The 24,774-nt window shown below is 41.3% G+C and overlaps 1 protein-coding gene across 6 annotated transcripts in view; it reads left to right on the top strand.

Moving 5' to 3' along the window:
- The window catches only part of LOC120235132 (amyloid beta precursor protein), a 272,417-nt gene that overhangs the window by 166,866 nt on the left and 80,777 nt on the right, over nt 1-24,774 (top strand). For 4 of the 6 annotated variants that reach the window (XM_039237295.1, XM_039237294.1, XM_039237293.1 and 1 more), the window contains 3 exons: nt 14,475-14,608; nt 20,547-20,621; nt 21,284-21,442. In XM_039237295.1, the coding sequence (XP_039093226.1) occupies nt 14,475-14,608; nt 20,547-20,621; nt 21,284-21,442 (368 nt within the window). Of the gene's footprint in view, nt 1-382; nt 440-14,474; nt 14,609-20,546; nt 20,622-21,283; nt 21,443-24,774 lie in introns of all 6 variants that reach the window. The other 2 variants (XM_039237291.1, XM_039237290.1) reach the window with 1 other exon arrangement.

Below are 24,774 nucleotides of genomic sequence, written 5' to 3'. Positions count from 1 at the left end.
AGAAGACAGTGAAGCCTCAACCAAGAGGAGAGCTGGAGGCTGCCGATGGATGGGTGAAAGGAGTGGATCCTTGGGGCCTGGTGGTGCTGCGCACTGAGGTGGGAAGATGGGAACAGAAAATCCTCCATCGGTTACTTAGAAGTGCTGTTGGAGACAGAATACTCAGCTGAGATATCATTGTGAAATATATCTTCTGTTTTTGTTTACTTTGGTCCCGAGCTGGGGCCAAACTTGAAGGTATTCGTGTAGTTTTGTTTCGTTTTTAATCGAATGTGTTTGTTTTGTTTTTTCCCTTTGGTCAGTGGAATCATGTAAGTTTCACCCATCATTCCCATGTTTCTATTTTTTTGTTTTCAGTTATGTTCTCTTATTTTCTCCATAGTGTCCCAAAGTTTGCTCAAGACTACCCAGGAGCCTCTTCCCCAAGATGCTGTTAAACGTATGTGGTCATTCACTGGAGGGGGTGGGGGGCCAGGAAGAAGTAGTACAGTGCATGGCTGTATAACTCCAGCATCATCACTTTCTTTGCATGGTTCTGCGTTTCCTGAACACCTGTCTTTCAATAAAATGTTTAGTTCCATTGCTTTGCTTGTATTTATGTCCAATTTTGCCAGACAACTTCAGATGCCGGGCTCCGAGGATTGACTAAACTTGTTTCTGATCAAAATTTGTTTTCAGCCTTGTGTGGTTCTGCTACATCTTGTACATGTAACATTATCATGTTTTATTTGGCATCACTATCCTGTTTCCAAATGCTGTCAAGATGCCACAGCCTAACAAGAGGCCATGAATATAAGTGACTCGTTTCCCAGAAAAATACATAATATGCATGCGTTATGCTGACTCCATAGACCAATATGTATGCACAGGCTTCACTTTTGTATTGTAAAGCAGATGTTAAGCCTTAGGAAGTGAAAGACTACCTTTAGATTTCCTGACCACCTCTTCTTCCACTCCCTGAATGCACCCTACTAGGGCAGAAAAACTTCGGGTTTTATCATTATCATTAGGTTGTGGAAAAAGATTCTTCTGAAGAAATCATCAACCGACCTTAGAATGTCTGTCTTTTGTGATTGATTTCACTTGGCATATCTGACTACCTTGGTTTAAAGATACTAACAGACAAGTACTTATTTTTTTTTTTTAATGTTTTATTTATTTCCAGGAGAGAGAGAGAGAGACAGCGTGAGCAGGGGAGGGTCAGAGAGAGAGGGAGTCACAGACTGAAACAGGCTCCAGGCTCTGAGCTGGCAGTCAGCACAGAGCCCGACGTGGGGCTCGAACCCACGAACCGCGAGATCATGACCTAAGCGAAAGTCGGACATTTAACCGACTAAGCCACCCAGGCGCCCCTGTACTTATTTTTTTTAATGTTTATTTTTGAGAGAGAGACAGACAGAGCAAGAGCAGGGGAGGGGCAGAGAGAGGGAGACACAGAATACGAAGCAGGCTCCAGGCTCTGAGCTATCAGCACAGAGCCCATCGCAAGACTCAAACTCATGAGCCATGAGATCATGACCTGAGCTGAAGTTGGATGCTTAACTGACTGAGCCACCTAGGAGCCCCTACAAGTACTTATTTTAAAACGTGGATTATATCCGTAAATACATTTATCCTTCATTAGGTTAAGGATGATACATACACACACACACACACACACACACAGAATAGATGCTTGTAGTTGCTAGAAAAAGAGACACAGTTTTGGCTGTAGTTCAGATATAATGAAAAGGAGCATATGTTTATATTATCCTAAAAAAGTCTGGTCTCCAAATTGAGGAAACCAATTACCTTTTTAAAAAAAAAAAAAAGATAAACAATAGTTGGAGAATTCTGTAATTCACAAACAGTTTTATCATAGGCCATTACAGTTTTTTAATGGCCACCATGAGATTCAAATTCATTCACTTTATATATAACTTTTGAAGGATGTGGGAGTTTCACTACGGTAGTCAACATATTTTCTGTGATTGTGACAAAACATTTTTTTTTGAACAACATTGAAAGTATGACAAGTGAGTAGACATAGCGGACTGGAGAAAACTAGATATTACAGTGTAGGATTGATCATATATTGGTCTTTCTGGCAGGTTGCAATTTACCCAGCATTTTCACGGATCATTTATTTTTCTCAGGAACACTTTGTGGGCATTTTCCTCATTTCCTTTATACATATGAGAAAATGAAGCTGTGAGAGCCATCAAGTGTGGCAGGACCAGCTTTGAAACTTAATGATATTGTGGCTATGAACTTACACTCCACATGGTCAAGTACTGGCTTCTGTTTTTTAAGGTTAGAAAAATTAGTATTTGAAGTTCAAAGTGCATTTTAAAAATACAGACAACAACACAAAGAGGAAGAATATTAAAAATATTTTTTCTAAATGCAGTGAATATAGCATACATCCGTCAATGAAATATCTTTTCCCCTTTTATAAAAAATATTTCAGTTTATCTCATGTTAGCATATAATTGTACTTTTCCTTTTTTATTAATTGACAGAAATGAACATGACTTGATACATTTGTTTTCATGAAGTATTTGCATCCTCGGATTTTCCAAACAGATGTTGAGAGTCTCTTGCAATTTTCTCTGTCCCAGTAATTTTCTCCAACTACTTGTAGTGTATCTGGGATCATGATACCTTTGCGTATCTGGGAATCACTTCCAACTGGGAAGTGATTTTGGCAGCTGTATTTTCTCGTCTACCTGCAGGCTATTCATCACTGCGAGTGAAGGGTTCTGCAGAGCTGGTACAAACAGACTAGAGAAAGCATATAATTTCTAGTTATTCATAGCCTGCACAGCGATGCTTTCTTATTTATAGCAAAGTTACACATCTGAATGAAAGGATTCACTGTCGTCTGGAGGTCAAATGCAGATGGCAGGATGTATTCGGAGGAAATGAGCCCCACAAGAAGGTGAGCGAGCCCTTAAGATTTGGCGAGGTGGGCTCACACTTGGCTTCCTCACCAGTTCAGCCTTCAGCGCAGGATCTCTCTTTTCCCTAAAGTGGTTGGTTTGATGAGTTTATCAGTTTGAGCTGCTTCTAGTCAAATAATAAATATGAAAGGAGGTCAGAAAAGGTCCTCCGTTAAACTGATGTGACACTGCACAGGCAGAGAGGACGTGTGATTCTCTGCATTACACATACCATCGTTTTCCCATCAAAGCAGATTATGATCAGGTTAAATCTTTGTCATAAAACCCAGTTCTGAGCATTGCAATTTAAAGAAAAAGTTTTGTTAACATTTATTTATTTTCGAGAGACAGAGAATGAGTAGGGGAGCGGCAGAGAGAAAGGGAGACACAGAATCCGAAGCAGGCTCCAGGCTCTGAGCTAGCTGTCAGCACAGAGCCTGACACGGGGCTCGAACCCACAAACTGTGAGATTATGACCTGAGCGGAAGTCGGCCGCTTAACCGATTGAGCTGCCCAGACGCCCCTCTGAGCACTGCAATTCTAAAGAACACTGATTCTTTTTATTAATATTATTTTGTTGTTATTGTAAATAAGACTCTAAACAACAGAGAGAGATATCAGGCTAAGAGCTTTCATTTTATTCATAAACCTGTAGATTTGAATCCTTTAAAAAAATTCGTTTCCTGTTTGAGAAAAATATCTGGTGAGACCTGAGTTGTTTCTGGCATTAATTTTGTGTGCACCTCTTTGAGTTTAGAACAACACGGAAGGTTCACATTCATTCTGCCCAGTGAATGTTTGCTAACAACAGTAAAAGTACTATATAAATATCTATTGATGAGTTTATTTTTCAAATATGAGAGAATAATTTTTGCCTAGTGTTCTTCGCATCACATTGCACCTCAAAAGGCAAATAGACTGACTCCTTAATGGCATTTGATGTCACACAGAGCATCGTGCCTGTATTGAGTCAGCTGATTGCACCAAAGGGTCTGGCCAAAGAGAATGACAAATCACCCATCTTTTGCTCTTTTCTTGCAGTGAGTTGTTGGCACAGACAATAAATAAACCCAAGTCTATAGGGGCTTGACGCTTGGGGCTAGATAATTCATTCCTGCGGATGCTGGGCTGTGTTTGGAGGACCTGTAGCAGTACCCCCCTCTACCCCCCACTGGATGCCAGTAACACCAGCCCAACTGGGTTAACTTCAGCTGTCTCCAGACTTTGCCAGATGGTGCCCGGAGGCAGGGAGAGGCAAAGTCACCCCCAGTGGAGAGCCTCTGATCTCGACTAGTGGTGAGCCCACGGCTTATGTAAAGATAGGGCCAGGCTGGTGCAAACAGTCGCACTTTGCACAAACTTGGAGGGCCCGTTGCTATGTTGCAGGTCAGAAGCCTCCGATTCTCAGTAGACGTTTGTGAAATTGAATCTGTTAGAGCCGCAGCCCAGCTCGCTGGATATACAGGTTAAGGCGGAAGTTGCTGTTGCTGCCCAGACTGGAGTCTTAGTCAGGGGTCTCCCAGGGTTTCTGCTCTGACGTGAGCAGGGCTGGGGAGGCGGAGATAGGCCAGCAAACCCCTGCCCCGCCCCCCCCCCCCCCCCCCCCGCGTGTTTCCTCTTCATCACAGAATCCCAGCATATGCTAGAGGACAGCCATCTGTCGTGATGCCACATGGCCTTGCCACACAGATGACTTGGCATGATCTCCTTGGGGTCACGTCTATGGCCTTAGGGCCTCTGCAAAGCCTAGATCTGGCCTCAAGCGGGATCCAGAAAGGAAAAAGATGATTTTTTTACTCACGTCAAAATGGCCAGGATACCACAGAATAGACTAATACACGGCCAGATTGTATAAAAATGATGAGGACAAAGGTGCCTGAGTGGCTCACTCGGTTGAGCGTCTAACTCTTAGTTTTAGCTCAGGTCATGATCTCAAGTTCATGAGTTTGAGCCCCATTTCAGGATCTGCGCTGACAGTGTGGAGCCTGCTTGGGATTCTCTCTCTCCTTCTCTCTCTCTCTCTCTCCCCTTTCCCTGCTCACTCACTCATGTTCTCTCTCTCTCTCTCTCTCTCAAAATAAATAAACTTCAAAAAAATAATAATGAGGACATCAAATCAGGCCAAATCCCCACCCCGAGTTCTCAGGCTGCCGCAGTGGCTCACAATTTGCAAGCCGCAGAGAACTCACCGCGCAGCCTTTGAATGGAATGTGCCACCTTTGCCCCAGATTTGTCGTATCCTGCCTAACACCCAGGCATTTGGTATTTGGCCAGACTCGAGCTATTGTTCTTAATCACACTGTACGTGTTCTTCTGATTGCAAAGTACAAATGTTAGTTCCCATTAACACATTCTCAAATACTAATGGAACTATGATATTTTTCTAAAACTGCCAAGCATTATGAACAACAATTAAAACCATTAAAAGATGTGGGAGTGCATTAAATTACACGTCACATCACTGGCAGTAAAAACTGTTAGACTGACACATATGAGAAGCCACATCTTGGGTACTGAGAAATAATCAGAATAAAAAATGGCTTTTTCCTCCAAGCTATCAGAGGGAGAAATCCTAAGATTGACAAGAATCGATTTGCTCAGCAAACTGGCACTTAAAAAAAATCTCATCAACTCAAAACAATAAAAAATACCCACTATATGTGTGTATATATATATATATAAAATACATATTATAATAAATATATATGCTGTATTCTTTCCAAAGAAGAGTAAGCAGATAGTTTAATGAAAGGTTTGGCAAAATTTTTCTACAAAAGACCAGTGAGTCAATATTTTAGGTTTTGTGGGCCATATGGTCTCCATCATACATACTCAACTTGGCAATTACAGCATGAAAACAGACAATAGGTAAACAAATAGATACAGCTGTGTTCCACTAACACATTATTTACAAAAAGAGACTAGAATTCCAACCTCTGATTTAATAAAGCTGTTCCTTCTGAGCTCAGGATGGGCTGCTGCTAAGCTGGGTATTTTGATGGACACCAGCAAAGTAAACCGAGTTCCCTGCTTCCAATAACTTGACAGTTTTGTTGAGGAGATGAGACCTCAGTGTGTGATAGAATTAAATAACAATATAAAGTTAAAATACACAAGTGGAGAGAGAGACTGGTGTGGACGGCCAGAGGAAAATGAAATTGGTTTTATCCTTGAGACCCCCATAGGGGTTAACGGCGCTCTCCGGCTTTTACTGCCATAGTTCCTCTGAAAGCAGATAATATTGCAGATTTCGACTCTTTGAACTCATCTGTGGAGTGTTGAGCGACTGTGACAGGTCATCTCTTTATGATCCACCATTAATGAAGTCGAGAATGGCTTCTGACACATGGACGAAAAACAGTAACAGAAGGTTAAGGCCGTCTAGATGCCAGTTATTATGGCTCTGGCTTCACATGTGGTTCTTAGATGCAGACTCGAGGTTGCTCTCCAATTTTGTGGTGCGTTGTGCTAAATAAGATCCAGATATTAATAAAAATAACGCCAGCCTTCATGCTTCCATGCTCCTTTCACAGATCAACAAAATCCCCACATCAGGACGGGTCCGTAAGACAAAAAAGAAACGTAGCTTGACTAGAGTAAACACTGCATAGATTACACTTTTATTACCTCTGCTCACACGATGCAGAGCCGGCCAGCCTTGATTGCACTGCCTACAAAACACGCGTGGAGGGGTGCCTGGGTGGCTCAGTCAGTTAAGCGTCCGACTTTGGCTCAGGTCATGATCTCATGGTCCGTGGGTTCAAGGCCCGCATTGGGCTCTGTGCTGACAGCTAGCTCAGAGCCTAGAGCCTGCTTCAGATTCTGTGTCTCCCTCTCTCTGACCCTCCCCTGCTCACGCTCTCTCTCTCTCTCTCTCTCTTTCTCTCTCTCAGAATAAATAAAACATTAAAAAAAAAAAAGCACGCGTGGAGCCAGGGTGCGCCGGGGAAAGGGCCTTTGTTCTTTTTTTCTTTTCCATTTTTAGGAGAGTCTGGAACCGTATATTCAGGGGTCACACAAGCTATTTTCACATCACGAGCGGCCCCTCTCACTTGGACCTGGTGGGTGTGATAAATATTTGAGTTTAGAATGTGTTCAGGATTTTAGTCCTTTTGGAATTAGAGAAATGGATTTTTTTCCTTTCTTTTCATTAAAGTCAGGGTGGCAATCTGCACACTCTGCCTTGTTTTGAGGTTAAATCTTTACATAAAATCGTTCATTACAGGTTCATGCTTCACCCGTATGTGAAGGACCCTTGGTGCCAAATCTCAGCGGAGGTGCCAGCGCTGTATAAACGAGCATGTTCAGGGATAAAGCAGTGACTGGAATAGGTCTTTATTGACTTTCATCTTCTGTTGTCAGTGCTGTGGAGATAAATTGCCTTTCTCCTGACGAACGGAGACTAACAGAATTTTCTTGTTAGAATCTAACATTGGTATATCGACCAAATGCCATTCACGGGCCTCTCTTTGGGGAAACATTCTGCCTCGTGGCTTATAGGTCGTCAGAGCTGTTACTGTTTGAAGGTGGGGTCATTCCTTCTTTTACACCCTTAGCCCTTCTTGACTCTAGAACTTTGTATGTGTCCCCTCCAGGGCGCCTGGGTGGCTTAGTCAGTTAAGCTTCCGACTTCAGCTCAGGTCACGATCTCACAGTTTGTGGGTTCGAGCCCTGCGTCAGGCTCTGTGCTGATCGCTCAGAGCCTGGAGCCTGCTTCGGATTCTGTGTCTCCCTCTCTCTGCCCCTCCCCTGCTTGCACTCTTATTTCTTTCTCTCTCTCTCAAAAATAAATAATAAACATTAAAAAAATTTTTTTTAATTATGTGTCTCTTAGAGATGGAGGAAACAGGTAAATACCAAAATAATGGGGACAGTTTTTCATGTCTGCAGTGTTTAGACTGCAGTCTTGCTGCATTTGGTATGAAGTGCGGTACATCGTAGTGATTGTACAGTCAGAACGAAAATGAATGAAAAATATAGCATAAACTTTCATTTATTAGCTGGATTTGCTCTTGTCCCTGATACAGAGATTCTCCCAAATGGGCCAGAGGAGGGCCTTCTACCACATTCTAAAGATAATACCAGTTTTCACCTTGTTTGGAAGTGACTGTCCCAAAAATTAGAACATTTTCTCAGCGGAAATGCTGGAATGGAAATGTTCCACTGGCATCGTGTCCCCAGTGGTGGTGGTGTGTTTTCTTACAGGAACACTGGGTTCGTTAATAACCGGAAAGCAAACGCGTGTGCCCAACTCCACCTGCAAAAAAGAGAGAGAGAGAGAGAGAGAGAGAGATCTGACAGGTACCAGCAGGGATTACAAGGTGAAGTGGAAATATTGTGACACACACTGGTACAAAATTATTAAAACTGAAATCCAACCTCACACACGCAAAGGAAAAGAATTTCTCCCTATCTGGTTACCTGTGGTTTAGGGGATGAGAGGAAGAAGCCAATCTGTGATTCCACTGATGTCTGGGAGGAGGGCGGAGACCTTCCATGAGAACTCCCCACCGGCTCCTGCTGCTTTACCAACTCAGCCTCATTTTTTTAAAAATTTTTTAATGTTTTATTTATTTCTGAGAGAGAGACAGCATGAGGAGGGGAGGGTCAGAGAGAGAGGGAGACAGAATCTGAAACACAACTCAGCCTCATTTGTATCTTGTACCCTTGAAAGACCTCCTTCCTCGGCTTTGTCCCTTAGACAGAGTGACCCTTTGAAAGCCTCCTATGACATCTTTCTCTCCTCGACACAGTTCCCATTGGCTCCTCGCCGTCCTCCCTGTGCGCTGCGGGCCTCGCCTGATCTGGCGCTCATTTCCTCTCTGCCTCTCCCTACTCTCCTTCGCTCCTTCACCTGTGGCCACAGCGCCCTTGCTTGTCCTGGAATTTTCCGCGCACGCTCACCTCTTAGGGCCTTTGCGCTAGTTTCTGCATCCGCCTGCTACGTTCTTGCAGCGGCTAACGGGGAAGTGGGACTTGGGTCCTTTGTCTAAACCTCACCTCAGTTAGACCCTGGCTGGCCGCCTGCTTCCTGCTGTGGGCTCTCAGCTCCCGTCTCCTGCGTCCCCTGATTCTCGCCAGCCCTGTTCTCGTTTTCTTTTTCTCCATAATAGAAATCACATTCTAACAATGTGTCTTAGTTTTGTCTTTTTTGGGGCGGGGGGGACTTCCCTCCCTCAAATACAATCCCACAAGGACTGGACTCTCTTTCCATCATTGATTTCTCCTGTGTGTCTCAGATTAGTTGTGGGGGGGAGGGAGTAAAGTTTGTTAAACAGAGACATAAAGGAACGAACGGGCACACTCAGGGCGGCTCAGTCTGCATCCAACCTGCTGTCTCAGCTTTGGAGAGACCTCTGACCTCCCAGAGTAGCAGAAAAGCAAGAATAAGGCTTATATTGAAAGCATTAGTCATCCAGAATGGACTGAATCTTTGGGAGCAGAACGTTCACCTTGAGGCAGTAATGTGCTGTGAATTAGAACTGCTTTTCTGTAACTTTTTTTTTTTAATTTGGTATTCCATCTAGACACTCATTCTTTTTTTTTTTTTTTTTTACATTTATTTATTTTTGAGAGACAGAGTGAGACAGAGTGTGAGAGGAGGAAGGGCAGAGAGAGGAGACACAGAATCCGAAGCAGGCTCCAGGCTCTTTGAAAACGTTCAGCATAGAGCCCGACTTGGAGCTCGAACCCACGAACCATGAGATCATGACCTGAGCCAAAGTCGGACACTTAACTGACTAAGCCACCCAGGTGCCCCTAGACACTCATTCTTAGTATGAGAAGGTATATGTCCTACCATATTTTACAAGGCTGTTTTGAAACTAAGAAAATCAAGATGAAGGTCATTTGACAATTTAAAAGCCCATGCATATGACGGTTCCTTGCGCTGCTAGCAATTTGGCAGCTAGAGGCCAAAACCCAGAGCTAAAGGTGTTTAACCTTGAACTGTAAGTCTAGTTTTCCATGGAAGGCGACCATACCCAGCGAGCTTGCTTGCAGAAGGCACGAATGAGCATGTCTGTGCAGGGGCCCAAGGCTAAACCGTCATCCAGGCTCATAGTCTGCACGATCTTTCGCCTGACCCTGGTCTCATAACCCTACTTCTGCTGAACGTTGGTTGGAGGTCATTTGCCAGATAGCTTTCAGGGCAGGAACAGCTGTTTGATAGAAAATAGGTCTACAGATATCATAGTGACACGTATTGTTTGCCAGTTCGTGTCATTCACTAACAAAAGCAAATACTTTCCAGTGCCCTGGATGTATCGATAGGATTAACCCTCTTCTGCTCTAAATTAATAGAATTTTATAGGTCTTTTCATGGGGTTTACCTAATCTTAAATTCAGACCTATTTGTGGGTCAGGGATATGAGGAGTTATGTTAAATGCACAATAAGTGGAATGGGGTAATTTTGCTTCTCCCCATGTATTAAATGGGGACGCCTGGAAAGCACCTAGCATGGTAAAGGCAAATGAATTCAGGCTGTTATTATTTGACCACCTTGGAAATCTAAGCCTGTATCACAGTTGTTAAGGAGCCTCAGAAATCTCTGGATAGGACGGACTGCTGTATGTTAGCTTAAAGAAACAAAAGTAAACATCCTCAACCCAGTTTACTTTTTCTTTCTTCGTTGTTAAAATGACCTATGTTCTGGGGCGCCTGGGTAGCCCAGTCGGTTCACCATCCAACTTTTGGGTTCAACTTAGGTCATGATCTCGCAGGTTCGTGAGATCAAGCCCCACATCGGGTTCTGTGCTGACACAGAGCCTGCTTCAGATTCTCTCTCTCCCTCTCTCTTTCTGCCCCTTCTCCACTCACGCCGTTTCTGCCTCTCTCAAAAAATAAATAAGGGCGCCAGGTGGCTCAGCTGGTTAAGCATCCGACTTCAGCTCAGGTCATGATCTCACAGACTGTGGGTTCAAGCCCTGTGTCGTGCTCTGTGCTGACAGCTCAGAGCCTGGAGCCTGCTTCCGATTCTGAGTCTCCCTCTCTCTTTTTCTGCCCCTCCCCCACTCTCACTCTGTGTGTGTGTGTGTGTGTGTGTGTGTGTGTGTGTGTGTGTGTCTGTCTGTCTGTCTCTCAAGAATAAACATCAAAAATAATTTAATAATAAACTTTAAAAAAATTTTAATGACCTGTGTTTTAAGTTACTTGTAATATACAGCTTCCTTGAACCACTCTTTTCCCAAAGGAAGCACCTTTTTGAAAGGGCAGGGGTGAGGGGCACAGGGTTGCTGCCCCTGCCCACTGTCCTCGCTACCCTGTGTCTGGCCTACCATGGACTTTATCACAGACTAGCAGCTGTTCCTGGTGTGACCATGTCTTTAGGATATGGGAATAGTAGAGAAATAGAAACAGAGTTCTCTGTAAAGCCCTCCTTAAAAATGCTCTTCCCTTCCTCCCTGCCAGCTGCAGGGTAGTGATAATGAAATATTAAATTTATTTTCAGATGTCAAGATGTACCATCATTCTTCTGTCCTTGACCGGACAGTGATCTGGTTTGCTCGTTGGTATGAATACAGGAAAATTTCACTTAAACTAATTGACATGGAGGGTCAGTATGAATGGCTAAAATGTTTGATTTAAAGATTAAAAGAGAGACTGCTTCTGTTAAAGTCCTCAACTAAAGGAAATAACAAGAGCTGCTTACAAGGATTTACTCGAAATACTGGATTAAATGGAATAAATCTGTAATACAGTACTTGTATTTATTTCCATGTGCCTAAAAAGAATGTTTAACACTTGAAATATTCTTAATCCTATTAAATATACCTTGCATGCTCATTTCTTTATTATTATTTTATTCTTAATATTGCAAGGGTACATTTTAACATGGGTTATAATGAGATTACACTGACTCAGATTTTAGTGTTTATCTCCTTTCCATAAAACAGTAGACATGTGTTCGCAAGTCATAAGACTTGGAGAAAAACCATAAAATTTGCCAACCATAAAAGTTGGATGGAGAACTTCCCCTACTTATGTAGTAATGTTTGTAATTCCAGTTTTCAAAGAGGAGGCTATGTTATGGTTATGACACTTAACAACCGGATGGCTATCTTGATCAGTGAAAATATCCCCAAACATCTATACATTTTCATGTGTTCAAAATGTAAAATATAGTTTGCCTAATTTTGTCATTCTGCCAGATTGTAACGTGCCAAAAAGAACTTTAATTCGTTCTCATTTGAGCTGTACCAGTGCAAAGATGAAGAAATGATTAAAACCATGGGAAACAAATTTAACATGCTAAACATCACTTCCATTTCAAGTGGGGAAAATGATGAAGTTAAATATACTTGCATATTGATTTGCTTGAATTTATGCAGAAAAATACTTGCCTTTGATTTCCTTCTTTTAAAGAAAAGATTTTAAATTGAAAATGATTTCTCAGTGTTAAAAATTAAGGACTCATTTTCAATCATTTGTGGGCCTTTTATGTGGGTTATACCAAAGATCTTCTAAAAAAATACATGCTGCTTTTCCTGTGGGTCCTGTGTGTGGAATAAAAGTAGCTCATGTTGTCTATGGTTTGCATAATCTGTACAGTTTGAATTACGTGTGATGCCGAGGAGAAGAGAGGCCCTAACCTGAAGGACCCCGTGTGCCGCTCTGGGTGCAGGGTGTGTAACACACAAGGGTGGCATCTCCTTTTCCCAGTGTACCCAGCATGCTGGCTGACAGATAAATTGGTACATGGATGATTGATGTCTCCTGCCCTGGGTCACAGTCAGTCTAAGAAAGACTGACGTCAAGATGTGCCTAATTCCAAAGTGTACATTGCTTTCCCCATTGGCTGCTGAAGCATGTGCTTGCTCGTCTACCATACGGAGGATGGGGGGCAGATGCTTTTTAATATGTGCGCCCCGGGCCAGTCCCAGGCCTGTTGACTCAGAATCCCCCGGTGGAAGCAGAAGAGTGAACACAGAGCATTTTGAAAAATAATTCCAGGAATATGCCCCACTTCCTTCCTTCCACTTGAAAGCAGCCATCTGTGTAGACACCTAAACTGCCCTTATTTTTTAAAGAAATAATAATAATTCTTAAACCTTGATTAAAGACAAAGGGAAGAAATCTGAACAAATATTTTCTCTTTAAAATTAAAGATATTATTTAACTATGTAATGAAAAAAGCCTTCTGGTTTGGGTTCAAGTCTTGAAGCCTTTGGGTTGTGAAGATGCCAGGCATTTTTTTTTTCTGAAAGCATGTATAAAAGACATTTATCTTAGAATTTAGTTTCCAAATGATTTAGCCATAAATACTTCTCATTTAAGCTCTCTTTGGGATATTTTATCTCAAATATAATAGTCAATAATTAGATAAAATCAGTGAAGAATAATACTTAGAACATGGGAGATATTTTACTAATCTTGTGAAGAAAACACTGGAGTTGATTAGGCCTGAAAACACCTAATTTCACTGTTTTGGTTGAACATACTCTATTCTTTAAAACAAAATCTTTTTTTCCTCTCCTTTTTTAAAAATTACTTTTAATGTCTTTTTGAGAGAGATATACCCTGCGCAGGACAGGGGCAGAGAGAGAGGGAGACACAGAATCTAAAGCAGGCTTCAGGCTCTGAGCTGTCAGCACGGAGCCCGAAGCAGGGCTCGAACCCACAAACCATGAGATCCAGTCGAAGTCAGACGCCCAACTGACTGAGCCACCCATGTGCCCCACTTTTATTTTATTTTTGGTTTTTTTTGGAGTATACTCATAAATGATCTGAATTCTCACTAATCATTACTAATCTACTGGAAAACTGCTTGTATAAGCATTACAGTTCACTCGGCTCATGAGTTAAAAGAGCTTTGTTTTATGATACTCTTTACTCTATGGATATTTATGTTTCCACATAATTTAGCAGTATATGTTGCAACTCAGTAATATTGCTTAGCAGTTTTAGTTGAATTCAAAATAGAAATCACTTTCTTTTTGACAACTCTAATGAATTAGTTGGCTCTCGTCAAATTTTGCGAAGGCGGAAAGGTCCTTTTGTGATTTCAGAAATGCATTTATTGAAGTTTACGGTTGTTGGGGTAGTATTTCAAACGCTCTCTCATAGAAGATGGCTCTGAAATCAAACCATCTGAAAATACTGTAGAAATTAGCTTTTTACTCTATGGTGCCGTTATTCTGCAATAGACTGAGATTTCTTCAGTTTCTGCAGGAATCCTAGGCTGTGGTATTGATGACACATCTTACTGTCAAGATTACAAATGTTAATTTAGCAAGGCATCGGGATTGGGGACAAAATGTGTTAAACATCAGCTGGTTTTGCTCTATGCATGCCTGTTTTGCAAAGAAATTTAAATATAACACCACACTCGCAAAATGGACTGCTGATAGATTTTCCTTCACCCTATCTTTGAAGGGGGCGACACCTTTGTACTGTGCTGCGAAGTCTCTCACGGTGTTCCCTTGGACAGCATTAACTTCTTGTTTGTGCTTCTCTACTAGTCTTTGTTCTGGAGTAAACGGGAAAAAAATGGCTCTCTTTGAAATGATTGGATGCCATTTCTCTGCTCAAACTTCCCTCTTTCTACCTTATAGTTCCCACAACAGCAGCCAGCACCCCTGATGCCGTCGACAAGTATCTCGAGACCCCCGGAGATGAGAATGAACATGCCCATTTCCAGAAAGCCAAAGAGAGGCTGGAGGCCAAGCACCGCGAGCGAATGTCCCAGGTAGTGTGCCTTTCCCATCATTTCATCTACGATAGGCCCAGGAGGGGAGCGCTCTTTCATTTTATCCAGATCTTTAAAAGGCATAAAGTCTTAGTTTTACATGTGTGCTCTAAGGCTACCAGTTTGGGGTTTTTAGAATCTTCTTTGAGCATGCCACCTAGGAGAGATCCATCTACACTATGTATAGCAGGAATCTGTAAGCACATATTCAGTGATATCTACAACATTCTCTCTGGTTTTATTACCCACATCTGTGTAGCCCCATAACTATGGTGTTGTAATGTAAAATTCCTTCAAAGGATCCGCAGTAAAGATGAGTATTTTTTATTAGATTCCAAATTATTATAACTTTGAACCTAACATGTCTTACAAAGCTAACCCATGGGACCGCAGGAACATAAAAGCAAGGTGAACCGTAACGATCATGTGCTCTTGTTTCATAAGTGATAGATAATGCAAAAGTGGTTCAAGAGTGTGGCTTCCCACACTACAACACAATATACGTAACACAAGAGACAGGCATTTTGAACTGGAGCTTTCTTGCTCCTGGTACAATGCTCTGTTCACAACACTGTGCGGCAAACCCTGGTGTTTTTGTTTGTTTCTTTGGATTTTTTTTTAGCAGATTCTTTATGAAACAAAGTAAAAAATAATCTGTTCATACCATATGTTTTCACTCATATGTGGAACAGGAGAAACTTAACAGGACCATGGGGGAGGGGAAGGGGAGAAAATAGTTAAGGAGAGGGAGGGAGGTAAACCATGAGAACAAACTGAGGGCTGAGTGGGGTGGAGGAGAGGGGTAAAAGGGGAGATGGGCATGGAGGAGGGCACTTGTTGGGATGAGTGCTGGGTGTTATATGGAAACCAACTTGACAATAAACTATAAAAGAAAACAGCAACAACAGCAAAGGAGTGCACTTGTTGTGATGAGCACCGAGTGTTGTATGGAGGTATTGAATCACATATATTGTACACCTGAAACTAATATTACACTGCTAACCAGTTGGAGTTTAAATAAAACCTTTAAAGAAATAAAAGTTAAAAAAAATCTGTTCAAAAACTGATTTACATATAATAATGTCAATTTATGATGCCTATACCAGATGCTAGATGTTGTATTTATTTTTTTTTTAATGTTTTTTTTTTTTTTTTTTCTAGGAGAGAGAGAGAGAGAGAGAGAGTGTGTGTGAGCAGGGGAAGGTCAGAGAGAGAGGGAGTCACAGACTGAAACAGGCTCCAGGCTCTGAGCTGGCAGTCAGCACAGAGCCCGACGCGGGGCTCGAACCCACGAACCGCGAGATCATGACCTAAGCGAAAGTCGGACGCTTAACCGACTAAGCCACCCAGGCGCCCCTAGATGTTGTATTTATTAGAGATAGATAATTTTAGCTTTTTCTCAGCTTCATTCATTCATTCATTTATGTATTCAGCAAATATATATCAGCACTTACTTGCCAATCACTGTCCAGCTTGTGTCCACAATTTAGAGTGAGTATGAAAAAACATAGGAAGAGTCAGATTTAAGGAACCGTAAATGAGGAAAGCTCTCAGATTAAAGTCAAGTGTTCCTTTTTTTGCTGTTAACATTCTATGGTAAATATCTCATAATATCTATCTCATAATATCTATCACAAACACAAGTTTTCATAATAGACATTAAATAGGATTCATGAATTAGCCTGCCATATATTTTCTAAGATCACAGTAAGTCTTTAGTAGACTGCATCAATCATGGTGTTTTGGCATCTAGGGCCTTACTAACTCTAGGAAGACCTCCCCCTCCCAGAGTCTGCCTGTTCCTAGAGGTAGCAAATGACTAGCCTTTGGGCACACCTTCCATCGTCACACCAACCACTTCAAAGCCCATCTCCCCCAACTACCTTCTTCCTCAGGCTCTTACACTCTGACCCACTATCTACCTCCTCACCCTAAGGCTAGGTACCAGGCATCTAGAACAACCCCTGTACCCTAGAACCTACCAAAATTGTTCAACCTAGCCAAATCTAAGCCTGCTTATCCTGACTTACTGATTTCCTTCTCAAGGAAACCAGACTCCTGGCTATATTTCCCCCCACACCCTATACCTCCTGACCCACCCTGGTGCTTGCCCGCCCCCTACCCCCAATGACAAAGCATACCACCTCCTCGTGGGAACTATGTAACAGTTTTTTCAGTGGCATTCGTTTCCTGATCTGTTGACCTCATCATACTTGAATATAATGAAGTCTATATTTAAAAGAGAACCGCTAATGGATCTAGAAAGACATAACACAATTAGTGTTGTTTTCCTTTAAGATGAATGGCCATAATGTATCCATTTTGGAATAATAACAAGTGGGGGGAGAGTTAAAATTCTTTGGCTCTGGAATGTAACGTGCAATTGTAGTTGTTGGCTATGACAAAAACATAAAAGCAGGTTGAACTAGAAAGCTAGGTGGAATGGAAGAGTGAGGTTTCACCCCAAGGCAGTCCTTCTGAAAAACAGGAGTATTCATTTGGAAAAACACAGGCTAATCCATTATCACTGTTAAGAACGCATAGGATGACTTTGACTTGTATTTATTGCCACTGATAAAACATCCTTTAAGCTTAAATCCTGTCGCACTGTTTGCTTCTGAAGGTTTAAGAGCCTTCTCAGCAGTCTCAAATTCATTTCAGGCGCAAAGAAGTCCAAAAAAGAATAATAACACAAATAAACACTGAAAGCTTGGCTCGGCTTTTGATTTATTCGTGATTTTTTTGATACATATGTCAGTTTCAAATACTCCAGATCTCTCTTAGAATACTAACTCAATTTTGTTTTAGCACATCTATTTTACCCATGACTTACTCCATATAAATCTTTACGGAGTTTCTTCATCTTCTGGTTATTAGCTGTATGTGAGATGACTTAAGAGATTTATGTTAGCGGAGAGAACGTGGTCTGCTAATTTCAGTGGTTGGAGGAAAGTGAGATGCCTGAGATTCACATTTATCTTCATAATCTGTGGTCCTGAATTCTGGGGACTGTTTGACTTTGAACTTGCCTGCCTCTTAAATCTCTATGTTTTAGTTGTCTTTTTTCTACATAAAATAGCCAAGTCTTTGAAGATCCATAAATCCAATGGTAACTAATACTTTTATTCATGCAGTGGAAAATTGCTTCACAAGAATATATGGAGGAACCTGAGAATTTTAATTAATTTTTATTATAATTTTTGTTACTATTTGTTTTCTTATGAAAACAGACATTTGGAGGTTTTTGGTCTTTGGTTGCTGGGGCTCATGATAACTAAACTTGTAGACTGCTGTTGAATAGGGTCTAGCAAATCTAAGATTTTGAACAGTCTATGAATGCTTTTTATTATATATTTTTATATGTCATATAATAATTATATATGTTATTTATTAATTTAGCAATTGTACTTTATCTTTGAAATGAAATTTTTGGGGGGTGTTTTGTTTTATTTTTTAATTTGTTTAATGTTTATTTATTTTTGAGAGAGAGACAGAGTATGAGCAGGGAAGGGGCAGAGAGAGAGAGAGGGAGACACAGAATCCAAAGCAGGCTCCAGGTTCTGAGCTGTCAGCACAGAACTCTATGCTGTGGGGCTCAAACCCACAAACCATGAGATTATGACCTGAGCCGAAGTCTGAGCTTAACCGACTGAGCCACCCAGGCACCCCAAAATCAAATTTTTTGAAATGAAAGTTGACCTTCCTCTGAATTTATTATTTTTAAGATAAGTGTCAGCATCTTAGGAACAGCCCTTTTCCTGTCGCCAAATGAAAAGAAACTTAGCTCACCTATTGAAGAGAGAGGTTGAGCCTGTGGTGTGTGTTTATCTTGCGTTAAATAGGTCTAGGGCGATGGTATCAGTGAATTGTTTTATTTGTGACAGTATATATAGGATATGGTTAAATTGCTCTGAAAATCAAAACTCGATTTCATTTTATAGTGATGTTTATTTTCAGTGCATCAGCCCAATAAATCTCTGTAATTGTTCCATGTATTTCCCAAGCTCGAAATTTACGGGCCAGGTTCTGAATGTACTAGGTGAGATGGTAAAAATGGAAAGGTAATACCGGAAATCAGTTTTCATATTCCAATAAGCTATTTGGCTTCTCTCTCAAAGTAATGTTGAGATTCCTTGCCTTAAGAGTTCATGGCAGGGTACCGCCACTGTGAGCATTCTCAAGGCAGGAAATTGAAGTATTTTTATTGCAAGCCTTATCTCCTCCATAAAGCAGGGGTAGCGTTCAGTAGCTCCCTCTCTACAGGTGCCCTTCATTAACTCTTAGAGACACCAAAGCATCTGGGACAATATGTGTCTTTTCTTTTGTGTTCTGTTCTTATTCATAACAGTGGGACATTTTTTCCAATTTCGTTGTGGCCTTTTTAGGTTATTTTTTACATGTTCTTCAACTATAATGAAGTTCACTCCTTTCTGTTTTCTCCATAATTTCATAAAAACAACATGAGGAAACTAGTCTTGTATCCTAGATAACAAATTAATGCTAGTAGCTAATAAAATATCTAAATAAAAACTAAACGATGATTTGATATGGTATTACCTCATAGAAGTTTTCTGTCAAAAAATTTTTTATTCCAAATCTCTCTCTCTCTCTTTCTTTCTGATCTTGAAGGATGCCACAAAAAGATAGATTCCTTAGAGATAAAATACCGATAAATAACAGGCTTTTATAGTACAGAAATCAGGTTCTTTTATGCTTTGTGTGTCTACAAATTATATAAGTACACATCTGTCAGCAGACCGTTATTTGGCTTACCTGAGCTTTCTGTTCTTTGTTTTACCTAGCTCAGGTATGAGTTGCACTTAAAACATCTCTGCTTGACAGAGCATAGTACACCTCAAAGGGAAAGGCTTCAGTGGGTGGTAAGAATCTAGTATCACTCTATTCCAACAATGTGCACACAGCTGCAGACTCCATCTTGGCATTCAGGTCAATGAATGAACCTCTTTCAGGGTAACCCTGGGTGGACTTCAAGGAAGAGAGGAGGAAGCATTCTTTTCCTACAAAAGAGATTAGCCTGGTTACTAAATTTGCATTACTTGCTAAGAATACATTTTGTTACATTCAGAACATTATAATGTATACTCTTGGAATTTCTGGAGGTCTTCTTTGCCGCTCATGATGGGGGTTGGTGAGCAAAAGGCCCTAAGTACCCATGAATGGGGCAGACCTGAGGATTTCTGACAATAGAAGTCTTCTTTTTCTTCCTCCATTAAGTACTTCTTTTCGGGAGTGTGTTCATGGCATGTATACTCACTCACCCATTAAATATTCATGCCTTTCCCCCCCAGTTTACTGTTTGAAAAATACACAGTTTGAAATTTTGTAACTTGCTTTTACAAAATACTAAAACTAACGCATTCAATTTAATGTTGGAAATCCTTGCTCAAGAAATATATATAGGGGCATCTAGGTGGCTCAGTTGTTTAAGCATCCAACTCTTAATCTCGGCTCAGATCATGATTTCACAGTTCGTGAGATAAAGTCCCACGTTGGCCTCTGTGCTGACAGTGCAGAGCCTGCTTGGGATTCTCTGTCTCCCCTTTGCTGCCCCTCCCCCACTCACATCTTCTGTCTATCTCTCTGTCTCTCAAAATAAATTTTTAAAACATTAAATCGTTAACATTTGTGCACATCAAACAAGATGACTTTCAGCCATTTCTCAAGAAAAGAAAAAAGACCACCTTTGTTTCAAAGGGCCATATTCCTTTGATGAACGTGAACATTTGTGCATATATACTGCTATGATAGGTGCTATACTTCATAGTGGGAGGTCAAAGAGTTTGGAGATGGGACTGGAATGTGATAATTTTTTTTCATGTTTCCAATGTCAAATACAGAAAGATAATAATATCTCATTAAATAGATCTTTGAAAAAAGAGCTGATGGTTTTAAATTGAAACGTTTTCTCTTCTTGTAGGTCATGCGAGAGTGGGAAGAGGCAGAAAGGCAAGCAAAGAACTTGCCTAAAGCAGACAAGAAGGCCGTCATCCAGGTAAAACCCAGGCCGGTTCTGCAGGGGCGGTGCGGGCTAGCAGCTCTGGAACCCCCAGAGCGACTGTTGGCATTCCCATTAATTTGGACTGTTGTTCATCGCTGTCCAGGAATTCAGTTTCTTAAGCTCTTCCTTGTATTTGCTCTGAATTAGCTCAAGTTTTAATTCATTGCCATAAAACTCCTACTGTTACTTGCATTCTGCTCTTGGTTGCCAATGTCTTCCTTTATCTCTTTCTTCCCCTGGCACAAATCACACACCTTAACTAGACTTTTGTGGCAGGAACTCCTCTCACAGCTGCCTTATGTAGACTGTGAGATCCTTGTGGTCAGTTTCCCATTAACGTACTCTGAGTAAGAGAGGATTTTTTTTTTTTAATTTGCAATGTAATTTAGAGGAAATTTAGCCTGTGTTCTGGCTCGTCCAGTCGGTCTCCGGAGGCCATAGGGAAGACTGATTTACAGTGAGAAGTCAGGATTGAGGATGAGGTGCAGGAAAGGGATGCAGCCCATAAAGCACACCAAACTAGTCAAAATGGTGGCCCAGCTGTAAATCCTGGAGTCAAACGGAGTAGGATACCCCTTTGGAAACCATGGCACTCGCTGCCCCGGGCCGTGTGTTCGATTCTGTGGTGATGGCTGTGTGTGTGTTTGCAACGGCAGCATTTCCAGGAGAAAGTGGAGTCCCTGGAGCAGGAAGCGGCCAACGAGAGGCAGCAGCTGGTGGAGACGCACATGGCCCGAGTGGAAGCCATGCTCAATGACCGCCGCCGCCTGGCTCTGGAGAACTACATCACTGCCCTGCAGGCTGTGCCCCCTCGGGTAGGTCTTGCCGAGACTTCCTTTCACAACTCACTTCAGGGCACAGCACAGACCGGAGGTGTGGGGACACGGGGAGCTACCAGAAGGAACTCAGAACTGTTAACGAGCACCGTTCGGTACAGGTTGGGCCTCGGTTCACCTTGCCTTGAAGGTTATGGGGTCACGGGGTGGCCGCCCGCACAGGGTCATCTCAGCACAATAGACACCTTTCCACAGAGCAGTCAGACAGGCTTCCCGGGGACTCCGCGCGCAAGACGTGACCCCAGCTAATGTGTCTGGGACAGTGACCTGTCAGGAAACCGCAAGAGTTGCCAGGACTTTCTATGTAACCATCTAATAACGAATAACCGAGGGTTAGGAAAAGTTGGGGTATGGTCAATCTGTAAGGATTTTTAAGATAATAACGGGAACTAGAACCCCAGTGTCCTGATGAGGGAAGTAGCCATATTCTCTGGTGGGAAACCCTCGTCAGTCATGGCGTCAGCAGAGAAGGAACCTTGTTTGAGGTTTTCACAATAAATGCCCAGGAAGGCTTACTGAGCAGTGCAAGCAGACCTCCTCAATGAGGCTTCATGGCAGAGTTTACTTTGGACACAAGGAACATTCTGAGCATGAGTGTTTGTGTATTATGTCTCTAAGTTTTAGACATTACTGAGCGAGCGATGTTTAAATAAATCTCTGATATTTTCTCATGGAATGCTATCAGCTTTTGCTTTTTGTATTTTTGAGGCCCCGTTTTTCGGTGTATGAACATTCAGAGCTCTTATGTTCTCCTTCGCGCCCCCCCACCCATTATCATTATTACATGACCTCTTTATCCCTGGTAGTGTTTTTTTCTGAAATTACTGTGTCTGATATTAAATGTATTTCAGTTTGCTTTTGATTAATGTTAGCATATCATTTTCCATCCTCGTACTTTTATTTAACCTGTCTTTATATTTGAAGTGCATTTATTTAGGCATCATATAGTTGGATATTGCCTTTTAAAATTATGAACACCATTTAATGAAGTTATTGATACAGTTGTGCCTAAATCTCTCATCTTGCTGCGTCTCCTGTTTGTTCCATCTAGTCTTTGTTCCCTTTGTCTTCTTTTTTCTCCAACTTTTGGACTAATAAGATATTTTTTATGATTTTCTTTTGTGCCCTTTTTATGGTCTTTAGAACTATAGCTATTTTATTATTATAGTGTTTGCTTCAGAGTTTTAGAAAATGTTTCTAATGCTTCACAATATTATACCAGCACAAGTGATACAATGTCACTTCATGTATATTACAAGAACCTCATCAAATTCTTCCATTTCCCCTTTCCAGACCTTTGGGCTATTGTTGTCATACTTTTTCCATACTATGTTATTGTTAGTTTTCTTTTAAACAATGAATTATGTTTTAAAGAGTTACATAATAAGAAAAATAGTTATCTAGGTAGTTACTATTTCTGGTGCTCTTTAATCCTTGTATCCATCCATCTGAATTATCTGCCTTCTACCCAGAGAATGTCCTTTAAAATCTCTTTTAATGCATGTAAATTAGTGAAGAATTCTTTTGCTTAGGTATATCTGAAAAGATCTTTATTTCGCTTTTGTTTTTGAAAGACATTTTTGCTCGGTATAGAATTTTAGGGTGAAGCTTTCTTCTTCAACTACTTTAATGATGATACTCATTATCTTATTTGCATGATTTCCAACAAGAATACTGATTCCCTTTTCTTTATCTCTATAAATAGTACATCTTTTTTTTTTTTTAATCTGGCTACTCTGAAGATTTTCTCTTTATCACCAGTTTTGAGCAATTTGATTATGATTTGCCATGGTGTATTTTAATCAACCATTGATCCCATATGGCTGTTTTTCATCTCTTACATTGTAGCTTTCGTATCTAGAAGTTTAGTCTGGTTTTTGTTTGTTATTTTCACATCTTCCATTTATTTACTTAAGTAAATTAAAGTTACTGTGGAATGCATTTATAGTAACTTTTAATATCTTTGGTTGCTATCTCTAACATCAGTTTTGGGTCAATTTTGATTGATTTTTTTTCACTATATGCGGTATTTTCCTTCATCATTTCATATCTAGTAATTTTTTATTGGTTGTCAGACATGAATTTTACTTTCTTGAGTGTTGGGCACTCTTGTATACCTCTGTTTTTTAAAAAATATTTTTTTAATGTTTATTCATTTTTTGAGAGAGAGAAAGAGAGAAAGACAGAGTGTGAGCAGGGGAGTGGTAGAGAGAGAGGGAGAAACAGAAGCAGGCTCCAGGGTCTGGCTGTCAGCACAGAGCCCAATGTGAGGCTCAGACTCACAGACCACGAGATCGTGACCTGAGCTGGAAGTCAGACACTTAACTGACTCAACCACCCAGGTGCCTCTGGATACGTCTATTCTTGAGCTTTGATCTGCAGTGTTGTTAAAGTCTTAGAAACAGTTGGATCCTTTGGGTTTTGCTTTTAAGACTGTTTCAGTCTGTGACTCTCTCTCTCTCTGACTCTCCCCTGCTCACGCTGTCTCTCTCTCTCTCCTAGAAATAAATAAAACATTAAAAAAAGAAAAAAAGAAAAAAAAAAAAGACTTGTTAAGTGGGTTCAGGGCAGTTATCAGCATATGACTGGTTTACCAACACTGAGATAAGAACCTTCTGAGATTCCACTGGGGATACTGGGTTTTCCCATCTGGATGGTGGGAACAGGTGCTATTCCTGACCCTGTATGAACACCAGGCACTGTTGCCTCTAATCTTTTTGGATTTTTTTTTCCCCATGGTCTCAGCTGGATTCTCACTTGCATGCTCTCTGATCATTAGTCAGCTACTTTTTGCATATAAGGGACATTATATGCAAATCTGGGTTCTCTCTCTGAGCACCTGTTTTCCCCAGCACTTCTGCAGTTACAGAGCTCACCCCATTCATGTCCCCTTTCTCAGCGCTCACTGCTCTTCACCTCATGTCTACTGTCTTTTAGAAACATAGTCCTGTGTATTTTGTCCATCCTGTGGTTAGTACCGACGGTCAGTCTGGTTCTCATCACTCCATCTGGGGCTGAACAGAGCAGTTTGCATACGTGTTGTGACTAAACCAAAACGCCACCCATTTACACTGATTCTCTTCATTTGATTTTTCTTTTGATCAAAAAGTTAGCGCCCAGAGAGCTCTAAGGAACCGTAAAAGAGCTTCCAGGACCCCTATATAGATAGTGAGACTGGATTGACCCCGTTCTACCTATGACATCACTGAGATTGAGTGTCTGGTCCAGGGTGACACCACCACACTGGTTCATGGACAGGGCGGAGCTGTGAGTCACAGCCGACCACTACAGTGCTTTCTTACTAGACCGCA

Source organism: Hyaena hyaena, unplaced genomic scaffold, assembly GCF_003009895.1.
Source record: "Hyaena hyaena isolate Hyena2069 unplaced genomic scaffold, ASM300989v1 scaffold_122, whole genome shotgun sequence".
Classification (NCBI taxonomy): Eukaryota; Metazoa; Chordata; class Mammalia; order Carnivora; family Hyaenidae; genus Hyaena; species Hyaena hyaena.
This window is presented reverse-complemented; position numbering and strand designations above follow the sequence as displayed.